Source organism: Lycium barbarum, chromosome 8 (assembly GCF_019175385.1).
Source record: "Lycium barbarum isolate Lr01 chromosome 8, ASM1917538v2, whole genome shotgun sequence".
In the NCBI taxonomy this organism is placed as follows: domain Eukaryota; kingdom Viridiplantae; phylum Streptophyta; class Magnoliopsida; order Solanales; family Solanaceae; genus Lycium; species Lycium barbarum.
Window position 1 is genome coordinate 9328883 of NC_083344.1, and position 25379 is coordinate 9354261.

A 25379-nucleotide genomic window follows, 5' to 3' on the forward strand; every position below is an offset into this window, starting at 1 on the left:
CGACTTTAGAAGAGGCTTGTCTCCGTGACCTCAGGATTTCTCTTACTCGAAGCATTACTTGATTTTTTTGAATTGCTCTTTGCCTTCAAAGAAAATTTTAAACAATGAATCTAATATTATATACCAAACATTATTTTGAATTAATTTTAAAAAAAAAGAGTGAAAATTCTATGAACAAACGGGAGTTATAGTATACCAAATCCAAAATAGCAACAAAAATATTAGAATATCTTAAGGTGAAGAGACAAAGAGTTGAACAGCTTCAGCAGAAAAAGCTTACAGATAGTTAAATAAAAATAATTAGTATTTTCATAGAAAAGAATTCTTTACTTACCTTCTCATCTTAGAAACCTCCAACCTTCATATTCATTAGTCTGGGGAAAATTTGATGTCTGAAAATAAGAAAAAGTTAAAAAGGATGAACATAGTATAATGACATTGAAACATAAAATATGTGTAGGGAGAAAAATGCAAGGCAATAGGAGTCGTTCCTAATCAACATAGAGTTGCCTACACTTGTTCTTTATCTTCATATTTAAATGTAGTATTTGGTAATTAAAGAGGTTTAATGAATTTAAATGCGATATAAGTTACAAGTGAGGGAGCAAATAATGGGAGTTAATACTCAAAAATAGAGGAAGACTCCGGGCATTTCCATAAAGAAGGAATATAAAAGGTTGAAAACTATTATTGGAAAAGTAATTTCTTTATGGTTGCATTATATCATGTTTAACGTATTTTGCTATATTAACATTGTGAATGTTGATCATTAATCATTAAATTTTTTATTAGAAAAATGAGGTCATTGATTAAACATTTAATACATATGTTTATTGCATTTACAAGCTAATATTCATTTCGTATGTAATGCTCATGCTATTGACTCTTCATCTTCTTAAGTTATTACTACAATTCCTTTTTTCAAAATTGTCTTTATATGGGCTTTTAAATATAGTTAATGATAAAAATGATGGAGTGTTACCTTCTCAAAAAAAAAACAAAAAAAAAATGATGGAGAAAATGTCAAAAAAAGTAGAAAAAAGATAAATGTCAATGGAGGCCATTGAGATGTGCCACATAGAATTGTCTATTCCTAGCTTTATATGATATATAGATTGGCATCCTAGATTACTTTGAGGTGTTCAGTGGTGAAAAGTTGGACAAGGTGTATGAAGTGTTTCCTGTTCAGTTGAGTTCAAGGCCATTGGACTCTTCTTTTGCAAATGAACTATTGCTGCAGAAACAGAATCATACTATGCCTACAGTGAAGAAAATGAACATTGGTTCAAGGACAGGAACTTTTATATACAATAACTCTACACAGTTTTCATCTGGTCCCGGTGGCATTCAACACCCTTGAGGACAAGGGTCATTTTAAGGAGGGAGATCTGATAAGATATGCAATTTACATTGAGTTCTATCCTTTACAGTTTACTCCTACTTCTCTATTTTATTTCGTTGGCACCCTACTTTCGTTTAGTAAATGATAATATTGTCATTTCCGTAGGAATAGGGTTTCTTACTTTGTAGTGTATAAATGCCTTGTTTTGTACACATTTGAAGTTATCAGTGAAAATCCATCGTTTAGCTCTTTTAGTATAGCTTTTAGCTTAGCTTGGTTTTAGCTAGATTTCTTCCCTAAATTCTAACTTGTATCAGTTAATCACAGCATTCAGAAGGAGAACATTTGTATGAAAAGATTTCTCAATGTATGTATCGCAACTGGGATGGTTCTTCTTGTCCAGTTGTTTCCAGATCATAGAAAGTACTCCTCACTTAATAAACTATCATAACATTATCAATTTACCATTTTAATAAAGTAAGAACTAAAAACAAAATAAACACCCAGATCATGAATAAAAAAAAAAATCACATGCTAAAAGGCTCATATGTAACTTCCTGTACATTGGTCGACAGATGACAATTGATTCAATAGTGCCTCCTTAATGAAAGACAATGGGGACAAAAGCAGAGGTAGAAATGGACTCTGAAGTGAAATTTGAGCAGAATTATAGTCTCTGTACTCCAAACATCTCAAACAATTGAAGGAGAACTTCAAGAATGTAGCGTCTCTCTCTCTCGTCACTGTAGTTAAAGTACACAAATTAGAAATGCAAATTATAAAACAATATGAAGGAGGAAGCAAATAAGTTCGAAGATTGAAAAACAAACTCAATAAGAATGAAACTCACCAGAAGATAACCGAAGATGAGAAAAAGAAAAAGAAGACTGACAACACCAGGAGAATAAAAAATCCTTCCACAGTACAATGAAAAACAACCAACATAATGCATGAAAAGTGATGTCACGGAGGTGTGTGTGTGTAGTTGAACGCATAAACCTGCGTGGGAATGCTCCAGCATACATTACGCGTGTTTGCAATTTGAGGCTGCTGGGACACGAATTGGATAGTGCAAAAGGAAGCAATTTTTTTTTTTTTTTGACAACATAATAAATTTCATAACAAAAAAAGGACTGTAGAAGGTATATTTTGAAGCAACCCGACAAACTGATTGTAACAAAGCCAATTTGTCTATTATCTAAATCATGCCTTGGCAGTTCAATATGAGAAAGAAGTTAAAAGTGCATTCTTACCTTCTCTTTCTTCTCGAAAGCACTCTTTGAGCATACTGACAGAATGATTGGGGGTCACATCTCTCTCATTCTCATTTCTAGTGATTCCACAATCATCAAGAAAACACTTCTAATTATGCAATGGTGGAATGAGCAAAATTGTACACCAAAAGAAGTTATCTTGTGGTACAAATGATTCACGGTCAGAGAGGTCCTATTTAGGATCTGCTAAAGATCAATAACTATGACTAATTAATGATCATGCAGAAGAAGATAGACATTTAAAAAAACAAAAAATGACGCATCTGGCAATAGTGTTGGTTTTTCAACGGATGGTGCAATACTTAAAAATTGCACTAACTATGCTTTTTTTCTTCAAAATCTGTAACTTTCCAACTGCACTGTTTCTTTTATTGTTATCAGATGGTGCATTTCCTTTATTGCTTGGTTTCCAGAAATTTTTCAAAACTTATGAAAGTTAGAATGAAGTGGAGAACTCTGGTTATAGTTGATCATAAATCCATCTACAACCTAGTATTTCACGAAGTTCTTTAAAAACTATTGATAATAATCAGGAGGTTTATGTCTTCCTCCTCTTTCGAGAACCAGTTTGGATGAATTACACAAAGAACCCAACAATAAAGGAAATCGCAGAATATTAACCTTAAAATATTTCGAGCCCCAACACATATAAATGCTTCGAAAATCTGTCACGCCTAGAATTCTTTGGGTTGGCTTTTCAAAGTACCATAAAAGATTTCACATGTGTCATTAATCATATATCAATAATAATTCAGAATTATTCAGTCAACAGTAACATAGTGCATGAATATCTATCCTCATAAGGTATTTTGACTTAGAAAAGTATATCATAACATAACAATGAAAAAGCTAGCTTTGACTAATCAAGAAAGGCTGGCACTCCAACACTCATCGAGGAAAAAACATTGAACAATGTATTAAGGAATGTGAAGTAATAGGTCTTTAGATCTTCACCTTTAGCATAAAACTTTTCTTTTGAGAGCGTTATTTCTGAAGTTAATGGACATCTACGAATGATAACTTGGCATTCCTATTTCAAACTCTAAATGACAGAGTATCATTATGTCATTTCTAAATGACAGAGTATCATTATGTCATTTTATGCACTTAAATTTATAGCTTCAAAAGTACCTTAAAGATAATTACTTCAATCCAAGCTAGAGAAGCATTTTATCCTCAGGGATCTCACTAAATTGAATTGTAGCCGGACATAAGCTACTTGTTATATAGTTCTCAGTGGCTTCAAATGGGAAAAATAGGAACCTGCAGAAAACCATTTATAAACTGAAACATTGTAAAAGGGAAGTGAATATTTTAGTCATGGAAAAGAAAAAGGGGACCTAGTAACAACCTGGCTCAAAGCCATACAAAACCAAGCTTTATGTTGCATGCAGTTATTGCACGCACACAAAAAGAAATCTTTAAATGATGGAAACTTCGAATTTCATATCTTTATTATTAAAAAAAAAAATGAGTTGATCTACTATTCTCCAGCTCACCAGCAAGTATAAAGAACAAATGCATGTTCTCACAGTATGAAAGTATCATTAACGCTCTATTTAGAAGATTTAGTGACCAAGGTTACTTGCTGCTTTTATTAGCACCTCAGCGCCTGCCACGATAGATGTGAACACTCGCTTTTCCAGATACGTACACTTCAGTTTCATCTAATTCTCAACGACCACTTGATAATAGATCTGGAAGTACTTATTTAATGTGAATAATGGTAGATGTACCTTCTTATTGGCATTTTCCTTTTTGTATTTTAAACTTTATTTGGCATGTCGCGCCTACAAAGTCAGTTTCTTCCCTACAATTCCTATGTGAGAAACAATAAAAACCTTAACTGGCATGCCATACATCAAGTTTAGAATATGTGATGCGGGTGAACTATGGAACATGAACGTCATAGAGTGCAATATTTCTATTAGTTATTAGAAAAGGTAAAGAGTTTACAATCTCAATTATGTTTCTTGTCGCCTTACGTGTTTGCCACTTAAATGCCTCATCTCCAATCTCACAGATATTGCTGGAAAGCGCCCGAAAATATAGCAGTTAGTGCTGACATTTACATCCTACCTGCCAAAAAGCCGAAAGAATTGAATAAGAAGACACTGCTGCAATCACCAAGGACCGTTAAGAACAAAGAGAATATGAATGGAACTACTGAATTAGATTGTTTAATTTTTTCAATAGAACCTCCAACATCACAGAAATCATCAGCCATTATAGTAAGTACACCATTCTTGGCCCATGACAGGCTAGCATTAGATAGTTCAGGATTAATAAATGTATAGAACCTCCAACATCACAGAAATCATCAGCCACTATAGTAAGTACACCATTCTTGGCCCATGACAGGCTAGCATTAGATAGTTCAGGATTAATAAATGTATAGAACCTCCAACATCACAGAAATCATCAGCCACTATAGTAAATACACCATTCTTGGCCCATGACAAGCTAGCATTAGATAGTTCAGGATTAATAAATGTGCGAACAGTGGAATAGCAGCAGTATGCACACCTCTCTGGTAAATCCAGTTTTTCTAATATGTTATGTATTAACCACCTGTTACCACAAACACTTAATTCATTGTATCAGGAAAACTATAGCTTGGAATAAAGCTCATTATCTTATATTATCATACATTTTCCACAAGATAGAGACCAATCTGCTGGCAAGTCATCAGGGAAATAGAACCAGAAACCTATGGAACAAAGATTGCATTAGTTAAAATCAACTCCCATTTTGTCATGTACAATTCTTACCATTTCAGCAAAATAATAGTAACAAACAAGGTTTACAATCAATCTATCATATTCTTACCATTTCAAAAAAGTAAAGACATGTATGTGAAAATGAGGCACAAGAACTTATATGCGCTGATAGAATTAAGCGACAAAAGAAGGGACTACTAAGAGATCTTACTTGGGTATACTTGGGCATCAAAAGAAGACAGCTCATAAGACTCAGGGAAAAGTTTTTTCAGAAAAATGGCAGTTTGTTATTGACACAGAACTCAGATCAATGAGGGCGGCACGGAGTATGCAGCTAATATCTTTACAGCAGCAGAACTCAAAAAAGTCACCCACAACTATGATGAGGATCATATCCTTGGCCTTGGCCGTTATGGAACGGTTTACAAAGTCGTCCTTCTGGACAAACGTGTGGTTGTGATTAAAAAGTCGAGAATAATGGACGAGAGCCAAATAGTATTGTTCATTAATGAAGTGATCATTCTTTCGCAAGTCAATCATCGACATGTGGTGAAACTCTTGGGTTGTTGTTTGGAGACTTAAGTCCTCTACCAGTCCACGAGTTCATCTCCAAAGGTACCTTTTATTACCATATCCACGATGGCGGAGAAACGTGTTGGTGATTGAGGATAGCGTCCGAAGCTGCTGGTGCTCTCGCGTATCTTCATTCTGCAGCTTCCACCCCTGTAATTCATAGAGATTTGAAGTCTATGAATATACTACCGTATGAGAATTACACAGCGAAAATTTCAGATTTCGGGGCTTCTAGATTACTGTCGCTGGATCAAACTCAAGTGACTACATTGGTTCAAGGAACTTTAGGTTACTTGGATCCTGAATACTTCCACACAAGCCAATTGACAGAAAAGAACAACGTTTATAGCTTTGGAGTAGTTCTTCCAGAGCTCTTAACAGCGCAAATGCGCCTAGCTACTGCAGCATCAGAAAACTAGAGAAGCGTAGCTGCATTTTTTGTCAGATGTATTAAGAAAAACCTATTGTTTCAAATACTCTAACGGCAAGTGCTACGAGAAGGAGTTTCGAGCAATGCCAAGGTGTTGCTGAGCTCGCGAAGAGATGCCTCAGGTCAGTGATGTAGCCGCATAGACTGATGGGGTCAGTTGGACACCCTTCATTGAAAAATTATATTGTGTGTCATAGAAAATTATACTGTGTATATAGGTCGAGAATTATTTTTTATACATACATATTAAACCTTGAACACTCTTAGCGAAATTTCTCACTTTGCCACTGTCTCAGGTTAACGGGTGAAGAAAGGCCTACAATGAAAGAAGTGGCCATGGGGCTAGAAGGATTAAGGAGGTTCACCAAACATCCATGGTCTCAAACTCAGGAAAGTCAAGATGAAGAGACTCTTGGATTAATAACAGAACAAACATCAGACCTTTATGGGATCAAGATAGCAAATAACTTCATCTCTAGCGGAGATCGAATTCTCTGGACAACAGAGCTTGGATAGTCGTATGCTGCTTCACATTCACAGCCGCCGGTGATCAAGTACTTGCATAAAGCCTGCATTTTAGTGTCCTAACTTGTATGTTTCAGAATGTAGTTCCGCTTTGTACTATTATATATTTTCAAACAATCATAATATCAACTAATAATTACTTGCTTGAACTCTTCAAATCTAAAATTTCTATGTTATGTAATCAATATGGATTACTTTCAAAACACTTCATATTAAAGAATAAAATTCATTAACTTATTTTGATTTTATAAAATAACAAGGAGAAATATCTTTATTCAAATACAACAAAGTTTTCATGAATTCAATCATCCTGGGCAGATAGCTGGAATTCAGAGTCCATTATGACTCCATCCATAACATGTACAACAATGTTCCCTCTTGGCAAATCCACCATTTCCGTAGCGAATATTCTACTATTCACTATCAAAGATCCCTCTGAATCTTTAGATATATAGAGAGTATATCCGGATATAGAATCATAATCAATCTCCTTTCCAGGTTGTACATCATCTATGTAAATCCTTCTAGGCACAGCTGAAAAACCCAGTACACGAGTTAGTATTGCATAGGTATCGTTCCCCAAATCACTGGGGCCCAATCCCAGATCCCGCTCCAACGCTTTTTCAGATGGCAAAAACAATGTGAACCCCAAATCTTGAGGTAGCATTCCTATCACCGTTTGTCCCAACTTCCCTATTCCTCCTCCTCCTGCTGTTAGAGAAGAATCACTACTTCCTACTGCTATTTCGTTAAGTTTAAGTACTGAAAGACACAGAACCAAAGTACATGCAACAGAGACTACCACGCATAGAAATTTGATTGGGTCCTGACCTCCTCGTTTCATTTTCTGCTTAAGAGGAGAAATCATCAAAGAGGAGATTTATGAATTAGCGGGAAGCTTGGAATCCATGAACGATTTCACTGCCGCATCTCTCTGTAGCAGATCTGGAATCATATTTTATTCATTTCAACGACATAATTAAGAGCCTGTTTGGATGGAACGGAGGGAATACATTTCTTGGGATAAGGCACTATTGCCCGACCGAAGTTGTTACGACACACCTTAACGTTTCTTGAGTCCTATTATCTCCTAAACTTATTTAAATTTGAATAATTATCCCCTTTAAACTTAGTTAAAATGAAATAATTACTTTCTAAACGCTATGTGACAAGGAGAGTGTGTTTCACTCTCCTTGAGAGAGTGAGAAAAATAAAAAACGGAAAAACTTAATTTTTTTCTTAAAAATCTGTATTTTCTTAAAATATGAAAATAAATCTAGTTGTAAAAAACAGGTTTTCCACATTTTAAAAAAATAATTAATTTTTCCAAAATTTTATAAAAATTCAGTTTTTTCACATTTTGACAAGAAAAACACTTTTTCCGGATTTTATTTGAAAAAGAAAAGTGTCATAAGAAAATGAAATCATGAAAATCAAGATTTTTTAAGACATTTTAAAAAAATAATCAAGTTTTTCATATTTTTAACAAATCCATTTTTTCATATTTTAAAAAAATTCATGCTTTCAGTTTTGTTTTTTGAAAAAAAAAAACAAACGGGTTTTTAAAAAAATCAACTTTTCGATTTTTTTTAAAAGGGTTTTAAAAATCTTTTTTTAAAAGAAAATTCAGTTTTTTAATCCATATTTTCAGTCTTTTTTTTTTAAAATGGGTTTTAAAAAAAAATCAAATTTTCAAGTTTTTTTTTTTTTTAAAGGGTTTAAAAATCATTTTTTTAAAGAAAATTCTGTTTTTTTTTTTTTAAATTGACACGTAAGCTGAAAAAAAATTAAAACAAATAAATACACATGTAGTAAGGAGAGTGTATGTCACTCTCCCATATGAGAGTGGTCATTAGCATTTAGGGGGGTAATTATTTCGTTTTAAATAAGTTTAGGGGAGTAATAAGACCCAGGGAAAGGTAAGGTGTGTCGTAGCAACTTCGGGTATAGTTCAGGGGGTAATAGTGTCTTATCCCTACATTTTCTCCCAAGGTTCTTTTGTTTAGGGTAAAGGGTCAAATTTATTTATTTCAACGAGATAATTAAGAGCCTATTTGGATGGGCTTAAAAAAAGCAGTTTGGGCCAACTTATTTTTTTGGGTTTATTTTACTTTTTTTTGCGCGGATTGCCCTTCATTTGGGGTGGTCTTTAATTTTTGCCTTTCAAATTGGTGGTCTTTAAGTATTGCCCTTCGCCTAACACCCTGAGGTTGTGAGTTCGAACCCTAGCTCAGTAAAAAGAAAAAAAAATCGCAAGCCAAAATTTTGCTAGGCAGAATTTTTGCAAATCTATCCATGTAAATACTGCCTTAAGGCAGAATTTAGGCCTTCAGGCAGAATTTCTGCCTGAAGGGCAAATTCTAAAGACCACCATTTTGAGGGGTAAAAATTAAAGAATTAAAGGCCACCTCCAGCGAAGGGCAATCCTGCGAATTTCCCCTTATTTTAAGCATAAAATGGAGCTGTTTTCAGCAACTTATAAGCTAAAAGCCTGTTAGGATGGGCTTTAAAAAAATAGCTTATAAGCCAAAAAAAATAAGTTGGGGTAGTCCAACTTTTTTTTTTGGCTTATAAGCTATTTTCAGCTTATAAACTGCTTTTTTTAAGCTAAGCTAAACAGGCCAACTTATTTTTTTGGGCTTATTTTAAGCACAAAATAGCTTATAAGCTGGCCACCCAAACACTCAAAAAAGCTGAAAACAGCTTATAAAGTATTTTCAGCAACTTATAGGCTAAGCCAAATGGGCTCTAACCCAACTTATTTATTTCTTTTCGCTTTTCCTTTATTCCAGCGAAATGACGTGGTTCTTATGACATCTGCTACTTCAATATTATTTTATCGGGAAAACTCCTTGGATATGTTTTAGTCTCTGTTTCAATTTATGTGAATCTATTATTATTTGGAGAGTTCTCAAGGTGGTTTTTTAATCACATTTTCCTTACATTTTTTCTAACTTATTTGAATTACAAATTATCATGACTTATATTACTTTTATGTAGTTTCTAAATATATAAATTTTACTTTTATAAACTTGAAAAATCTATGTCAAAATTTACGGTCAAAATTATAAAATTTGACCTTCATACTCCAAAAAGATTCACATAAATTGAAACGGAGGGAATACATTTTTTCCCAAATCACTTTTGTTTAGGGTAAAGGGTTAAATTTACCCCTATATATGCAAAAAGAATTAAGTTTTACGCTTCATTCTACTATTTGTACAAAAATACTCCTTGTTACCCAAAATTGCTCAAATATGTCCTTATTCCTTTAAGGGTGGTTTGGTTTGAACACAAGTTATGATGGGATAATTATATTGGGATAAGTTATATTGGGATTATTTATGTTGGGATTAGTTGTCCTGATATTATTTCTTATCATTGTTTGGTTTGTGTATTAAAGTAACATGCATTGCATAACTTTTAAGAAAAAGTTGTTTGTTTACAAAAATACCCTCCACCTTATGTTGTAGAAAAAGGGTTTTGAGAACCTCAGGGCTATTTTAGTCAATTTCACTGTTTTATCCTGGGATAACAGGATAAGTTATCCCAGGATTACTATTCCACCCTCTGATGGGTATACGTTATCCCAACACTATTTTTAATCCTGGGATAACTAATCCCACAATTAGTAACCAAACAAAGGATAAGGTGGTACTAAAATTTTATCCCATCACTATTTTGCTTATCCATCATACCAAACCATCCCTTAGGGTTGTCCAAGATAGAAGTCAAATCCACGTGAACCTAACATTTGGATGATGTGGATTCTAAGTGACACGTCACCTCACTTCCCCAACTCATTTTACCTCCCTCGACTACCCACCATCTTTTATCACTATCACCTCCTCTCTACCGCCACTATCATAATCAACATAGTGATGACCACCAGGGGCGGATTCAAAGCTTTAATTACGTAGGGCTTTTCGAAACCCAACAACTTTTGCTCGTACCCTGTATATGTATTAAAAGTACTATTAATTTTTTTTATAAATGTTGGATCTTGAACCCTTATAATTGTATATATAATTCGAGATTATTGTTGCAACTCATAAAGTTTAAATCCTAAATTTGTCACTAATGACCACCACCATTTTCATTGGTGTTCAATAAAGTTTAATATGTATTTTTAAGATTGATAATGTCCAAATTAATAAAAAGAATAAGCTTGCGATCCTCTAACTTGAGCAGTTACGCCTTCAAAATTCTAGGAATCCATCATGGATTATATATATATATTGTAACGAATTGTGAAATGGTGGTTCTTATCATGGTGTTGATTGTGGCAGTGGTGGTGGAGAAAAAGGAGGTACTATTAATGGAAGAAGAAGTGTAATTGAGGGGGTAAAATGAGTTGGCTAGTGAGGTGGAATGCCACATGGCGTTCACCTCACCAAAATATCAGTGCCACTTGAAATTTGGCTTTTTCGTGTATATTTCCACATTTTCAAAATTTTGAGCATTTGGCATAATAGACCGAGTTTGTTAAAACATTTGGCAAAAAGGAAAAGTGCTCATTTATGACAAATCTACCCCCAAACATAAGGGACCAGCTTTGTCATTTTCTCAGTGGAAAACATATGATCAATTTCTTGACTTGAGTTGCGAGAAAGTACAACTTCCTGGGAATCACATTCTATAACAGCTATGCTAAAAAAAAACGCCTCTAGCCAGTAAGTACTAAGGCCCCATTTGAACATGATTTGAAATCACGTTGATTTGAATTTGACGTTTTATTTGAATATGTAATTTGGATTTCTAAAGTTATATTTTTCTCATAAATATGAAAATCCAAAAGTTGTGAAAACTATCAATATTTCGCTAATTCTTATACAATCTTACCAAATGAGCAAATCATAGTTCATAACTAAGTTAATACAATATGAAGACATTTCTAAAATATACAACATATATTGATTGAGCTATACTTCTGTTTCCCCTCAAAAGAGAGCAACGATTGAATTTGTATGTGGTTTAAAGAATATGTGATCGGGCTTGTTAACAAGATAAAATGAATAATCGAAAAGTAATGAACAACAAAAAATTAGGAGAAGATAGCCTGTGTAACGAGTGCAAATGATGGGTCCGATTGGGAGAAGGATTATCTCCTCGTTTGGACTAAAAATTTAATAAGAGTGACAAAGCTTTTCTAATATCGGGCCTTTACTGTGAAGGATTTTTTCAAATGTTAATTGCTAACTCAGAGATGGAGATGAGATGAAGATGCCCTCTAACGGGGCTGTTATATATGCATTTATAGTGCTGGTGTCCTATTCTATGTAACACCCCGTAAACTTGAACTAGGTGTGAATATATAAAAATCTAGTATTAAGATGATATTTTATCTATATGAATCCATTCTTGGTGAATTCGGGTGGAGGATGGTCGATTTGAAGTCAAACCAACTAGTGAAGTTCTTAAGGGCTCTTAAATTCGCCTAAGTTTTGGTAGGTCTGTGTTCTAGACGATTTTCGTGAAAATTCGTTGAGAATTTGGAAAAACTTCCTCAATGAAAGTTGTAGATCTTTGAAATAGCTTTCTAACGGTAGGTCGCCCAGCCCGAAAAACATTTTGTACAAAGAGTTATGCCTGTTTTACTGAAGCCTGTCTTTGCTGAAAATTAGGTGACTTCGACGGAGCAGATCGACGCTCCGTCATTCTGATCGATGGTTCGTCCTTTGAACCGTCGATTGTGCATTGCTCACTGGAAATTTGATGAATTCGACAGAGCAGATCGACGCTTCGTCGTTTGAACCATCGATTGTGCCTGACGGGCTGAAAATTTATAAGTTGCAAAAATTTAGTTTTTCTTCCATTCTTTTCACTCTCAAAAACCCTAAGGACGAAAATATCTCTCTAAGGCTCCAACACTAAAGTAAGAACATCTTAATCATTGATTATCAATCCTAACAATAAACTCATGATTCTTAACATGATTCTTGTAACAAAAACCTAGGGTTGCAACATAATTCCTTCCAAAGTGATTCAAGCTAGGGTTTGGGTGTTCTTCATTAGAAAAGTTAATTGTTAAACCTTGTTTAACAAATTAAGGTATGTCTCTTTTGAAAACCTCATTTTGGAATGCATGACTTCTTTTCTTGAACGTTCTTTATTGAACAAAAAGGGTGAACTTCTCATACAAAACCCTAATGTATGTCTCTCTTTTAAAAACTTATCTTTGGATGAAAATCACTTCTTGAAACTATTGTTGGAAGTATAAGTTTTATTCAAGATTCTTTAATGAGTAACCTTTTCATGGTTTCTTGAACCCTAATTCATGACTAAATGGTGGTTAATGTGTGTGAGGGGACAAACCCATATTTAACCTAGATTGTAACAAACCCTATATATATGTACAAGATATTATAAATGTTTCCCTCTACAAGATATGCTTATTAATATTAGTTAAGAATTGGTAATGACATTTTCATTGGTGAATTGGGACATGGAAATCTTTGTAAAGAAGTTGTACATTTTCAAAACATTGATTGGAATAACTAATTCTTTCGATATGGCATAATGAACTTTAATGTTATAAATGGTGTAACTGCTATGAGACAAATTGTGAATCGGCTTCTATGCTATGAACTTTATTGTTGTGTTTGGCCTAGCTACTCGGGAGGAAGGGTAGCCACTATGGATCCTAGTGTGTCATTGCCTAGCCATTCGGGAGGAAGAGTGGCTACCGCTGGGTTCGCTACCCGGGGTGTGATTTATGCCTAGCTATTCGGGAGGAAGGATAGCCACCGCGTACTACATAGTCCGGTGTGATTTATGCCTAGTTATTCTGGAGGAAGGATAGCCACCGAGAATTATATGTTCCGGTGTGGTGCGCTATGCGCGATATGCTTGATTCTTGGGCCTGTATTGGCGTGTGTGACATTCTTATTCTCTTATGGAATTTTTGATGACTATCTTAACTGCTTAAAAAGGCATATTTGAAGTTGTAACTTGACAAGAGGCTTTTGAAATCGATTTTGATACTTACTATTGAGATACATAGACTGAATAACTGTTCTTACGTTGGTTTCACATGATTTTCAAGACTGATTTCTTCATGTATTATTTTACTTTATTTTCGTATTATTCATTGTCCCCGAGGCACTCACTGAGTACGAAGTACTCATGCATACCATTGTTGTTTTTTATGGTATGTTAGGTAACAGAGAAGAGCAGGTTCTTGATACTCCCGGTGCTTAGGAAGGACTTGTTGTTGCGGCTAATTTGGTGAGCCCACACATTCATTCGTGGGACACCCTGTTGATTTACTTATTTATTACATTAGTTGTCCGGGCTGCGTCCCGATGAGTTAGACTATTAATCCTTTATCTTAGAAGCTCCCTAGCATACATTTGTGGATAGTTATTGAGTTATTGATTAACTCTTGGGCACGTTGTTATGTTTGACAAGTATAGATAACTAAAGACTTCCGCTGATTTAATTCTTATATGTGTGATTCGTTTACCTTTATTTTATAAACTGTTGGAGGCGAATGTTGAACCTGGCGGGTTCAAGTATTATTATGGTGTTGTTTAGGTTCTTCCGATGTTGTTCATGACGTCGGATGCCGGTCACGTCTAGGGTGGGTTTTGGGGCGTGACATTCTAACTAAATGATACAAGCTCCAACATGGGTAAATGGTTCAGAAAATATCAGACACGTTTGTTGAGGGCGTGATTTTTGGAGATAAATCTGTGAATGATAATCGTCCTCAGATTTGGACTTATCTTCTCGAACTCCTTTCGAGCAGGCTCGGTTTGTTCCCTCCATCTTCTCGGACTGAATCTCGCTAATCAGCCCGTATGACCTATCGCCGAACCGAGGTGAACTCACTTGTTCACACCGTACACAAGTTCAATAGAAAGTAAAATATAACATGAGTTGTAGTGTAACTACTCTTTAATATAATTCACCCACATGGTACGAATAATCTCTTCACATCGAGCTTGCATTTCCCATCAGATGATTGAGCAGACAAACAAACATTACTTAAGTCAAGTTTTATATTTAAAAAATATATTAACCAACTTAAGAGTCTTTTTTCTTTTGCAGAATATAGACTTATAGGTCAAGTTTTAAATTTTTAAAAATTTGAAATCATGATTTGGAATCTCAAGTTGTACTTGTTGGAAAATTTTGGATTTAAAATCATGATATAAAGTAGAAGTTGAAATTTTGTGCAAATTTTATAAACAAACACTAGTTTGAAATCAAAATATGATAAATGATTCCAAATCACATGGCCAAACGCTCACCAAGTAGGCACAAAAAATTTCACCCAATTGCTTATGAGAAAATGACAAAATGGGTCCTCATGTATGAGGGTGGTTTGAAAATAATCCCCTAAGTATGCACTTGAAAGGTTTGGTCCTTCATCCATCATAGCTCTCTTGGCCTTCCCGATGACTAACTAAATCTGATGAAAGCCTCAATCAGTAACCCTTTGGGATAAGACACTATTACCCCCTTGAACTGTATCCAAAGTTGTTACGACACATCTTACCTTTTCCTGGGGCCTATTATCCCCCTAAACTTATTTAAAACGGATTAATTACCCCCTAAACTTATTTAAAACGGAATAAATATCACCCTAAACGTTGACGTGACAAGGAGGGTGTATTTTACTCTCTTTGAGAGAGCGAGAAACATAAAAAACAGAAAAACTAATTTTTTTCTTAAAAATCTGTATTTCTTAAAATATGAAAATAAATCTAGTTTTCCAAATTTAGTTTTAAAAAACGGGTTTTCCACATTTTTAAAAAATAATTAATTTTTCCAAAATTTTATAAAAATTCAGTTTTTTCACATTTTGACAAGAAAAAGTCTTTTTCCGGATTTTATTTCAAAAATAAAAGTGTCCTAAGAAAATGAAATCATGAAAATCAAGATTTTTTAAGACATTTTAAAAAAATAATCATGTTTTCCATATTTTTAACAAATCCATTTTTCCATATTTTTAAAAAATTCATGTGTTTCAGTTTTTTTTTTTTTTTAAAAGGGTTATAAAAAAATCAAATTTTCATTTTTCTTATTTTTTAAAAACGGGTTTTAAAAATCTTTTTTTTAAAGAAAATTTAGTTTTTAATCAGTGTTTCAGTTTTGTTTTGTTTTTTTTTTTAAATAGGTTATTAAAAAAAAATCAAAATTTCAATTTTTTAAAAAAGTGGGTTTTAAAAATCTTTTTTTTTTTAATTTAAAAAAATTCAGTTTTTTTTTTTAAAATTGATACTTAAGCTGATTTCTTTTTAAATAAATAAATACACATGTAGCAAGGAGAGTGTATGTCACTCTCCCATATGAGAGTGGGCATCTGCATTTAGGGGGCTAATTATTCCATTTAAAATAAGTATAGGGGGTAATAGGACCTAAGGAAAGGTAAGGTGTGTCGTAGCAACTTCGGATATAGTTCGGGGGTTATAGTGCCTTATGCCTAATCCTTTCTTTCTTTTTAGTTTTCGTAAAATAATACCGAACTCTGTTTGTTAAATTTGACATAAATAATGAAAAAAATAATTTAACTATAAACACCAAGAAAATCCTGAAATATTCAACACAAAAAACTACACTAAATACTAAAAAGATAATAAAAATAGCCGAGATTACACCTTAAAAAGTTACACCAAACTATAGATATAAATCAAAAATAGCAAAAACTATAAAAATTGTACCTTTTAAAGTAAGTTCCCCCCTTTTTTTCCAAAGTTTCTGTCAAATCTAAAGGACACAATTCGACAAATATTTAACGGAGACTAAAATGTTAATTTTTTGCAAACTTAGAGCACCAAAACTGTTAAATAGGTCAAACTTGCAGAGCCAGTATTCGACTCAACTCAAACACAAATATTGCTAAGGAACTATTTTCAACCTACAGTCAAACATAAGGGGCATTTGTGTCATTTCAACTCACTCCCTCCGTCCCTTGTAACGTACTAATTAGTGCAACACTCTCACTCTCACTGCTACAAATTAGGGCAAAATTAGCCATTGAAGATGAAAAGAATTTCTTCGAGTTACTCCTACAAGGGCATTTCTTATTCTTGTTCAGCAATTAGAGCTTATTCTTCATGGCATATCAGTGACAAATTCATTTCAGTAAAGGGTAAACTTGGGTTTAATAGCAAGATTGAGAAGATCAAATGTTTAGATCAAGCTGTAAGTCTCTTCCATCAAATGGTCATAATGAAGCCTCTTCCTTCAGTTCCCGTCTTCTGTAAATTATTTAACACTATTCTAAATATGAAGCATTACTCTGCTGTTGTTTCTCTTTTCAGAGAAATGCGGAAATTGGGTATCCCAATTAATGTATTCATCTTGAGTATTGTGATTAACAGTTACTGCCTGATGCATCGTGCTGATTGTGCATTTTCTGTATTACCCATTTACTTGAAGAATGGCATTCCATTTAGTGTTGTCACCTTTAACACCCTAATAAGGGGAATCTTTGCTGAAAATAAGGTCAAAGATGCAGTTGAATTGTTTAAAAAATTGGTGAGGGAGAATATTTGTGAGCCCAACGAAGTCACGTATGCAATCGTCATGAATGGGCTCAGCAAAAGAGGACATACTCAAAAAACTTTTAGTTTGCTCCGCTTAATGGAGCAAGGGAACACTAAGCCTGACAGATGCATCTACAACATTGTCATAGATGCCCTTTGTAAAGATGAAAATTTAGATGTTGCTATCAACCTTTTGGACGAGATGAAGCGGAAAGGCATTCCTCCAGACATAGTCACTTATAATTCATTAATTGATGGTTTGTGTAAGCTTGGTCAGTGGGAGAATGTTAGGATTTTGTTCTCTGACATGGTAAGTCTTAAAATTTATCCAAATGTGCGGACCTTTACCATGATGATTGATGGACTATGCAAAGAAGGAAAAGTAGAAGATGCTGAGGAAGTAATGAGACACATGACCGATAAAGGTGTAGAGCCGGATATAATCACCTACAGTGCGATAATGGATGGATATTGTTTGCGTGGTCAACTGGATAGAGCGAGGAGAGTTTTTGATTTCATGATAGATAAGAGCATTAAACCTAACATTATTTGCTATAGCATACTAATAAATGGATACTGTAAGAAAAAGAAATTTGTCGAGGCCATGCAATTGTTTCATGAAATTTCTCAAAAGGGATCAAAACCTAATGTTGTTACGTACACTACTATCTTGCAAGGTCTTTTTGAAGTTGGAAGAATAGGAGATGCAAAAGAATTCTTTGCTGAGATGCTATCTATAGGGCTGGTACCTGATTTATGCACTTATCACACTTTGCTCAATGGTTATTTTAAGTATGGACTTGTTGAAGAAGCTATGTCACTCTTTAATAAGCTGGAAACAAATAGAGAAAATATTGATATAATGTCTTACAATATTATCATTAATGGGTTGTGCAAAAATGGTAAACTCGACAAAGCTCGTGCTATTTTTGAGAAGCTTTCTTTAATTGGATTGCTTCCGGATACAAGAACATATACTATAATGATAAATGGATTTTGTCTTGAAGAGTTGTTAGATGAAGCAAGAGGTATGTTAAGAAAAATGGAGGATAGCGGTTGTTTGCCAAACATTGTCACTTACAATGTTATTGTGCAAGGTTTTCTCAGGTGCAGGGAAATTAGTGAAATGGCAACTTTCATGAAGGAAATGGCCGGAAGGGGCTTCTCATTTGATGCATCTACATCTGAGCTACTGGTAAAGGCTATTAGTGAGAATCCTTCCGTACTTGACATGATACCAGAGCTTCACTTGAATTATAAGAAGTGAATATTTCTTTCGCTTAGTTTATTCGGCTGTACAAAAGAAATCAGATTGCCATATCACATCTGATGCAATATCTTGAGCTTTCTAGGCAGGCTTATTGATGAGGTACATCTCTTTTGATATTTTGATTGTTTTTCCAATCTTGTTTATCTTAATTATCATATCTTACAGCGCTTTTAATACGATAAATAACGCGAGTTCCCTTATATGTACACATTATAAGTCTAGGGATATCATTTTCAGTGCTATTTAGTTATCACAACTGCCTGCAACTTATAAGTTGCTCTGGAAATTGGAAACAATCTTTTCGACATTTTGTAAATCTGCGCACATCAAAATAATTGGAACACCAGATCTGACAAGATCAACCCCATTGTTCTGTCCCTAAACTATATGGTATGAGTATTTGTGATTTTTCCTGAAATTGAATTAGAACTTGTTCAAATTAGATGGGTATACTATTGGTGAACGATCAACACCATATTCGAATTATTTCAGAATATATTTTTGGAGGTTTATATATGATCCAAGAGTACTGGATGCTTCATGGGGAGTTTACATTTTCATAGAACAATATTATTGTCTAAGATAATCTCATTGGTCCAAGTGATTGCTATTCAAAAAGGGTTGTAGTTCATATTGTCATTGAGGGGTGGTGGCCGCGCTTATTAGAGTTCTTCTGTGATCAACCAATACATTGACCAGTTATCAACTTGTTTTCTTCTTCTGTTCCCTTTTGCTTCCCTGGTAAATTCAGTATTGGCTTTATGGTTCTTAAATCAATTGCTGGAATCATTAGAGAATGAGGTATCAACCACTTCTAAAAGATACTCCCTTCGGTTCAAGAAGAGTGTCCACTTAGCCATTTGCACACCCCTTAAGAAAATACTAATTCCTAGAAAAAAAAGGAAATTTGACTAAACTGCCCTTAGGAAAATCAACATCCTGACATTGCTATCTTCAGTAGGAAAATCAAATTCTAGCTGTGGTACCTCTTTAAAAAGTGAATGTTTTGATGGTCAATAACTGCATACTGAAGGCCATCAAACAGATGGTATAGCTGTTACACAAATGCAGGAATTCAATGGAGAATTTGAGGTTCGAATGCTGATTCAGGAGTTAGAACTCGAGAAGAACAGCTTGATAGAAATAGGATAGAGTAGAAGAGAGAGTAGAGAGATTGAAGAAGACACGTAATGTTGTATATTGATGAATGAATGAATTGTTGTACAATACAGTGTTTTTTTTTTTTTTTTGGAGACTTGTAATAGTTGTACTACATCAAAATATGTAGTCCCCCTCCAAAAGGTTACATTTACAGCATTGATCTCTACAGTTTTCTATTCTTACAAGAGATCTAACACATCAAAAATATCTTCTGTCTGATCTAGAATTTCCTGTTTACTCCAAAAATAAAAAAGAGCTAGGCAGTTCAGCTTTAACTTCTGTAAATTGTTCTGCTTGTTCTCAAAACATCTGTGGTTCCTCTCTTTCCAAACAGTCCACCAGATACATGATGGGACAATCTTCCATCTCTCCTCTTTTCTTGTTACATTCCCATCCCTGTTCCAGCATTTTAACACTCCTTCTATGCTCCCAGGCTTCACCCATCTGATCTTCCTCAGGTTGATAAACATCCTCCACAGCTGGTCTGTCCATTTTCAGTGCAAGAAAAGATGACTGATTGTCTCATTATGATCCCCACACAAAAAACATCTCGAACATAAGTGAAAACCTCTTTTGTTCAGGTTTTCATGAGTCAACACTGCCTCTTTTGCCAACAGCCAGTTAAAACAGTTCACTTTATAAGGTACTTTTGTCTTCCATATCATCTTCCATGGCCATCCTTCTTCTTTAAAACTTGATACATTCAGGTCTTTGTATGCTGAGTTTACAGTAAAAATTCCTTTGCTATCCTTCTTCCATTCCAGAGTATCCCTTATCCCTTTCCCCTGTTAAGTTGATGAATGCTGCCATTGTATTGTGGAATTCTGCTACCATCTCCATTTCCCAATCATTCAAGTGTCTTCTCAGATCCAGATCCCACCCTTGTCCAGTCCACATCTCAGTAAGAGTAGCATGTTGTTTTTGGCTAAGAATGAACAAGTCAGGGAATTTCACCTTTAGAGCTGTGTCACCCAACCATATATCATTCCAAAAGGATACCTTTAAACCATTACCAACTTTACATCTAATTCTTGCAAGCATTATTGGCCAGTGATTCCTGATTGCCCTCCACACAGTGCATCCATATGGAGTATTAACCATGTTTGTCATCCACTTGTCCTCCAAACCATATTTAGCAGTAATGACTTCCTTCCATAGCATGTTTTCCTCTGTAGCAAATTTCCATAGCCATTTCATCATCAAACTTTGGTTTTGCAATTTCAAATCTTTGATACCCAATCCCCCTGTCTTCTTGCTCACAGTCAGTTCCTCCCACTTGACTAAGTGAAATTTCTTCTTATCTTCATTGCCCTGCCACAAAAAGTTCCTTCTAAGGTTATCAATTCTCTTGATTACATTAACAAGTATTGGGAATATGGACATCATATAAGATGGTAAGGCATCTAGCACACTATTGACCATGGTCAATCTTCCCCCAAGAGAAAGATATTGGCTTTTCCAGTTTGTCAGCTTCTTCTCACATTTTTCTAGAACTCCATTCCATATTCCTTTTGACTTGCTCTTGGCTCCCAAAGGCATGCCCAAATATGTAGTTGGAAGCTCCCCTACTTTACCTCCTAATTTCTCTGCCAAGCTCTCCACCTCTGCAACAATACAGTGATTTATATCTAATGAATACAATGGAAATATCTTCAACTAACAATGAAAGTGACAGCTATTTGACAGCTAAGGCTAACCCACTTCTAACAGCATCAACAGTTCCTAAGTAACTTTTGCTGATGTGGCCAACTAACTAACTCTTGAGCTGCATTTCTGGTGACAATAGCTCAACGCAACCATCTTCTTTTCGCCTATCCCCTGTAGAATCTTAGTTTCCTGTGATGTTAATTTTATCCCTCGTTTGTGGACTGCTGAGAATTATGTGTCCCGTTGGCAGAAGACAGTCTTAAGTCGGAAGCTGGTAATCGGACGTTGTAGCTCGAGTGCTTCCTCAGGAGCAGTTATGTGTGCTTCAAAGTGACGAGCTGCATCTGTATCTTATTGAGTCTTGAGTCTCGTCTAATGCCTAATGAGCAACTATATGAACTGGACTTCTCTTTCTAGATTGCATATGAGTAACTTCATTTGTCATCAAATGTGTTTTGTTACCTTTATTGAGGCAAAACATCTTGATATGGTAGAGCTTTCAGTAATCAAGTAGAGGTTTTTTCCCCAGGGCAGATCATCTTGTTCTCGGTAGCAGTTAATGGTTAAACTGTCCTATGCGGCTGTTTGTGAACAGAGATAAGCTGAGATGAACCAGGTTTGGGCTTTATACCAGAGCTTGGGATTACTGGAGTACAGGATATAATTCAGATAGTGGGAATTTAGCTGTGAAAATTTGAATTTGTGACACCCTCAGGGGTTGGCCTGGTGGTAATTGGCTTGAGCCTTGGGGTTTGCTCCCTTTCAAGGTCTCAAGTTCGAAACCCACTGGGTGCAAACAATTTCTGAGGGCCATCGGACTGGGGTAAAACCCTGAATTACCCGTGGTGCACTTGCGGGAAACTCCTTGCCGAGGGCCTGTGCACCCCCGGGATTAGTCGGGGCTCAAAGAGACCCGGACACCCGGTGCTTAATCAAAATAAAAAATAAAAAATTGAATTTGTGTACCTAAAATGGAAAAGTGGTAGCGAATTAATCAGATCATAAGAACATTTTTTCCATGTCTTCAGTTTATTTTTTCATAAAAAAAAAGATATCACTAACTCACCTATTCCTCAATACAAATGCATGAAGAGGAACAACAATCATAAGGTGTTTGATAATGGCAGGGAGGTGTACAACTTCAGATAGGTCAACCTCAATCCTTCTGTCCTTGAAACATATAGTATGAATATTTCTAATTTTCCTGAAGTTGAAACAGAACTTGTTCAACATTGATATTCTATACTATAGATGAACGATAAACAACATAATTAGAATATCTACGAATATATTCTTTGAGGTTTATATATGATCCAAGATTACTGGATGCACTGTTGAAATAGAACTCGTTCAAAATTGATAAGAGTATACAAATTGTCATTGCTATTTGAAAAGATTCATACTCCATATAGTTATTGTCAACTAACTTAGAACATGTGAATTTCTTTGAAGACATAGCTCTGTGTGAAATTCTCTACTGTAATTGTTAAAATATGGATTTTAACTTTTTAGTGTAAACTCTTCTTTGGGGGAGAGAGACCCGTGTCTTATCTTATACTTCGGCACTGTGTTATAATGCTGATGACTTTAGTTAGTAAGATGGACGCAGTTGAGCTTTCCATGATCATGTGTCCACGTGTAGCTTTCTCATTGTTGTCGTTAAGGATATTAGTTGTCTATGGGATATTGAATCCTGTGGATACCATCAGATAGGAGTAAGCAATTATCTAATTTCTTCTATGTTTTTGTTTTTCTGTGTGATCATGCTTTGTCACAAAATTAACTTAGTCTCTAGAATCATTTGAATGTCAAATGTCAGCTGTGATCTTTTGGTAATTTAATTCTCCTTCATTAACATAATAAAGTGCATTTAATGTTTATGAATTTCAGCTGACAATACAGGCGATTGTCAGGCTGAAAAGTTTTGGATCTCATTTTCAGGAAAATCAATGGGAAGGTCATCCAAGACAGTGGAAGTTGTGAACTTTATGACAGAAGAGGTGAATTTAAATACTTACGAATGATCTTTGTACTTTCTTCTCTTTCTTTTCTCCCCTCTCTTATCTCCTCCTCTCTCTGGAATATTTTAGCACAGGGAAATTAAGACAGGTGAGGTAAATTTAAAGGCTCTTGTCGTCATAAAAGTAATGTGCAGTATTGAAACGTGCTTCCTGTAATCTATTCTAGCAGCTAGGTTTGTAGTTAGATCGTGAGGCATTTGTTTATATGATGTCAATTTCGTTTATATGTGGGTTTTCAGAACAGGCTCATCACGGTCACACCAGAAACTGAAGTTCTGAAAGCAATTGCAACTGATAACAGGTACTACTTTCTGCTTCATTTCTTTTTTTACTGCCTTTTTTAGTGTACTTGGTTCAAACACAAGAAGATACGAATACATTACGACATGTTAAGAGTAATTTAAATGTGAAAATCCACCAAGTTTTCTTATATGAGGTAATTGACATATTTTTTTTGATAAGTACTAAATAATTTTATCATTGTAGCTCCTAGGGCATTCTTAGGATGTGCAGTTACAAAAATGAAAATTCAGTTTGTTGAAATGAACAGAGGAAACTTATTATCCTCTCAGCTTCCTAGGCTCATATATGATGTTGCCTACTACTTTAGGAGAACACCTTGTAACATTATATTATCGGGAGAATGCCAGATTTGTGTCCCTTCCATTCGGTCTTGTCTGGTTCTGCTTGCAGCCCTTGACATCCTTCAATCACTTGCGAAAATTGGGTCATTTCCTCCATTTCAGTCATTAGACCTTCTTTTCGAAGGTATGTTCTATCCGTGTGGAGACTAATACACTTCTGTTGTTGCACAATGATTAGTTGAAAAGCTGAAAATCCTGGGAAAGTGCTCCTTGAGTGGTCTGTTCCATTCCATCCGTCTTGCCCGAATAGGATTTTTCTACCATCTCCCAATTTAATGTGAATGTGCTCTGGAAATTTGCTCCATAAGAATTGTTAGGAACCTTTGTGATCCAAAAGCTTCCCATCCTGTATTTTTATCTGATCAGTTTGCTTCCACATCGATTCTTCCTAATTGCAGAACATCCAAAGCCACTTCATAAGGAGTTTGATGTTGTGTATCCTAAGGCTATTACTCCCAAGTCATTTAATAAATATTTGTAATGACTTGGACTTGTAATTGGCTGGTCAAGCCGAACCTTCAAGTTTAAATTCAGTTTTTAATTCTAACTGACATACCTGTTCATTAAACAAGACCACATCTTTTCTGAATAGCCTTCCCCAACCTCTATAAGTTACACGGTCCTTGAAGTGGCTTATCGATTTGCAGTCCACGTTTTGGCTTTACCGTATCTCTAAAAAACTTGTTGTATTCTCCTAAATAATATACACCCAATATTTATTTAAGGACAATGTTTTTTCACGCTTCAGAGCTGTATTCCAATTGTCCTTTTATTTTTCTGACACGACATTTTACTTGCCAGATAACCGCATCAGGCACATTCTTCTTGTTGTCCGTTGGAGATGTTCGTGTCATTGCAAGTGAGCGTAGGGATGAGCTGAACCGTTCAAATACCATACAGACAAAGGAGGTTATTAGATGAAGATGACGAGAAATAAATGGACTGTACCCTTAATCTTGTAATTATCAACATTCTTGGGTCTACTACATTACTTTTTCAGTTCAGTGTGCTTATGACTAGCAGTTGTTTAATATTGACATATTCTTCCAGTTAAGCTCAAGATGTTAACTGTGTCAGCACAATGCAGAAAACAATAGCCATCTATCCATACATTGTAGAGTGACCGGGCAGCTGGGACAAATATTTTTTTAACATGACCGGTTTGATTTGGGTCATGCCAGAATCTACGATCCTAGTTCATACTTGTTTTTTAGGCTTTTAAATGCTGCAAACATGTGTCTAGAACGACCTTCCAAAATTGTGAGTTTGCTGGCTT

At 35.0% G+C, this 25379-nt stretch overlaps 2 protein-coding genes and 1 pseudogene across 11 annotated transcripts; 2 read left to right on the forward strand and 1 right to left on the reverse strand.

Annotated features, from left to right (window-relative positions):
- Positions 1-4616: 4616 nt before the first annotated feature.
- LOC132607660 (wall-associated receptor kinase 17-like) lies at positions 4617-6572 on the forward strand (annotated as a pseudogene).
- A 504-nt stretch (positions 6573-7076) lies between these two features.
- On the reverse strand, positions 7077-7906 carry LOC132605886 (uncharacterized). The gene has a single exon (XM_060319152.1). The coding sequence runs from the start codon at positions 7730-7732 to the stop codon at positions 7166-7168; it is 567 nt and encodes a 188-aa protein (XP_060175135.1). The 5' UTR covers positions 7733-7906; the 3' UTR covers positions 7077-7165.
- An 8829-nt stretch (positions 7907-16735) lies between these two features.
- LOC132605887 (putative pentatricopeptide repeat-containing protein At1g12700, mitochondrial) lies at positions 16736-25157 on the forward strand. 10 transcript variants are annotated; one of them, XM_060319156.1, is made up of 5 exons: positions 16736-18729; positions 21968-22054; positions 23329-23438; positions 23699-23760; positions 24905-25157. In XM_060319156.1, exon 1 carries the CDS (start codon positions 16855-16857, stop codon positions 18625-18627), a length of 1773 nt encoding a protein of 590 aa, XP_060175139.1. In that variant the 5' UTR covers positions 16736-16854; the 3' UTR covers positions 18628-18729; positions 21968-22054; positions 23329-23438; positions 23699-23760; positions 24905-25157. The 10 variants fall into 10 exon arrangements, with proteins under 10 accessions (XP_060175139.1, XP_060175142.1, XP_060175138.1 ...); XM_060319159.1 differs by having other exon boundaries at positions 23380-23438; XM_060319155.1 differs by having other exon boundaries at positions 21973-22054.
- The last annotated feature ends 222 nt before the right edge of the window (positions 25158-25379 follow it).

Bases quoted from the DNA above. Each gene is read 5' to 3' on its own strand.
- LOC132605886 (XM_060319152.1), bottom strand. From the start codon at position 7,732: ATGATTTCTCCTCTTAAGCAGAAAATGAAACGAGGAGGTCAGGACCCA.
- LOC132605887 (XM_060319156.1), top strand. From the start codon at position 16,855: ATGAAAAGAATTTCTTCGAGTTACTCCTACAAGGGCATTTCTTATTCT.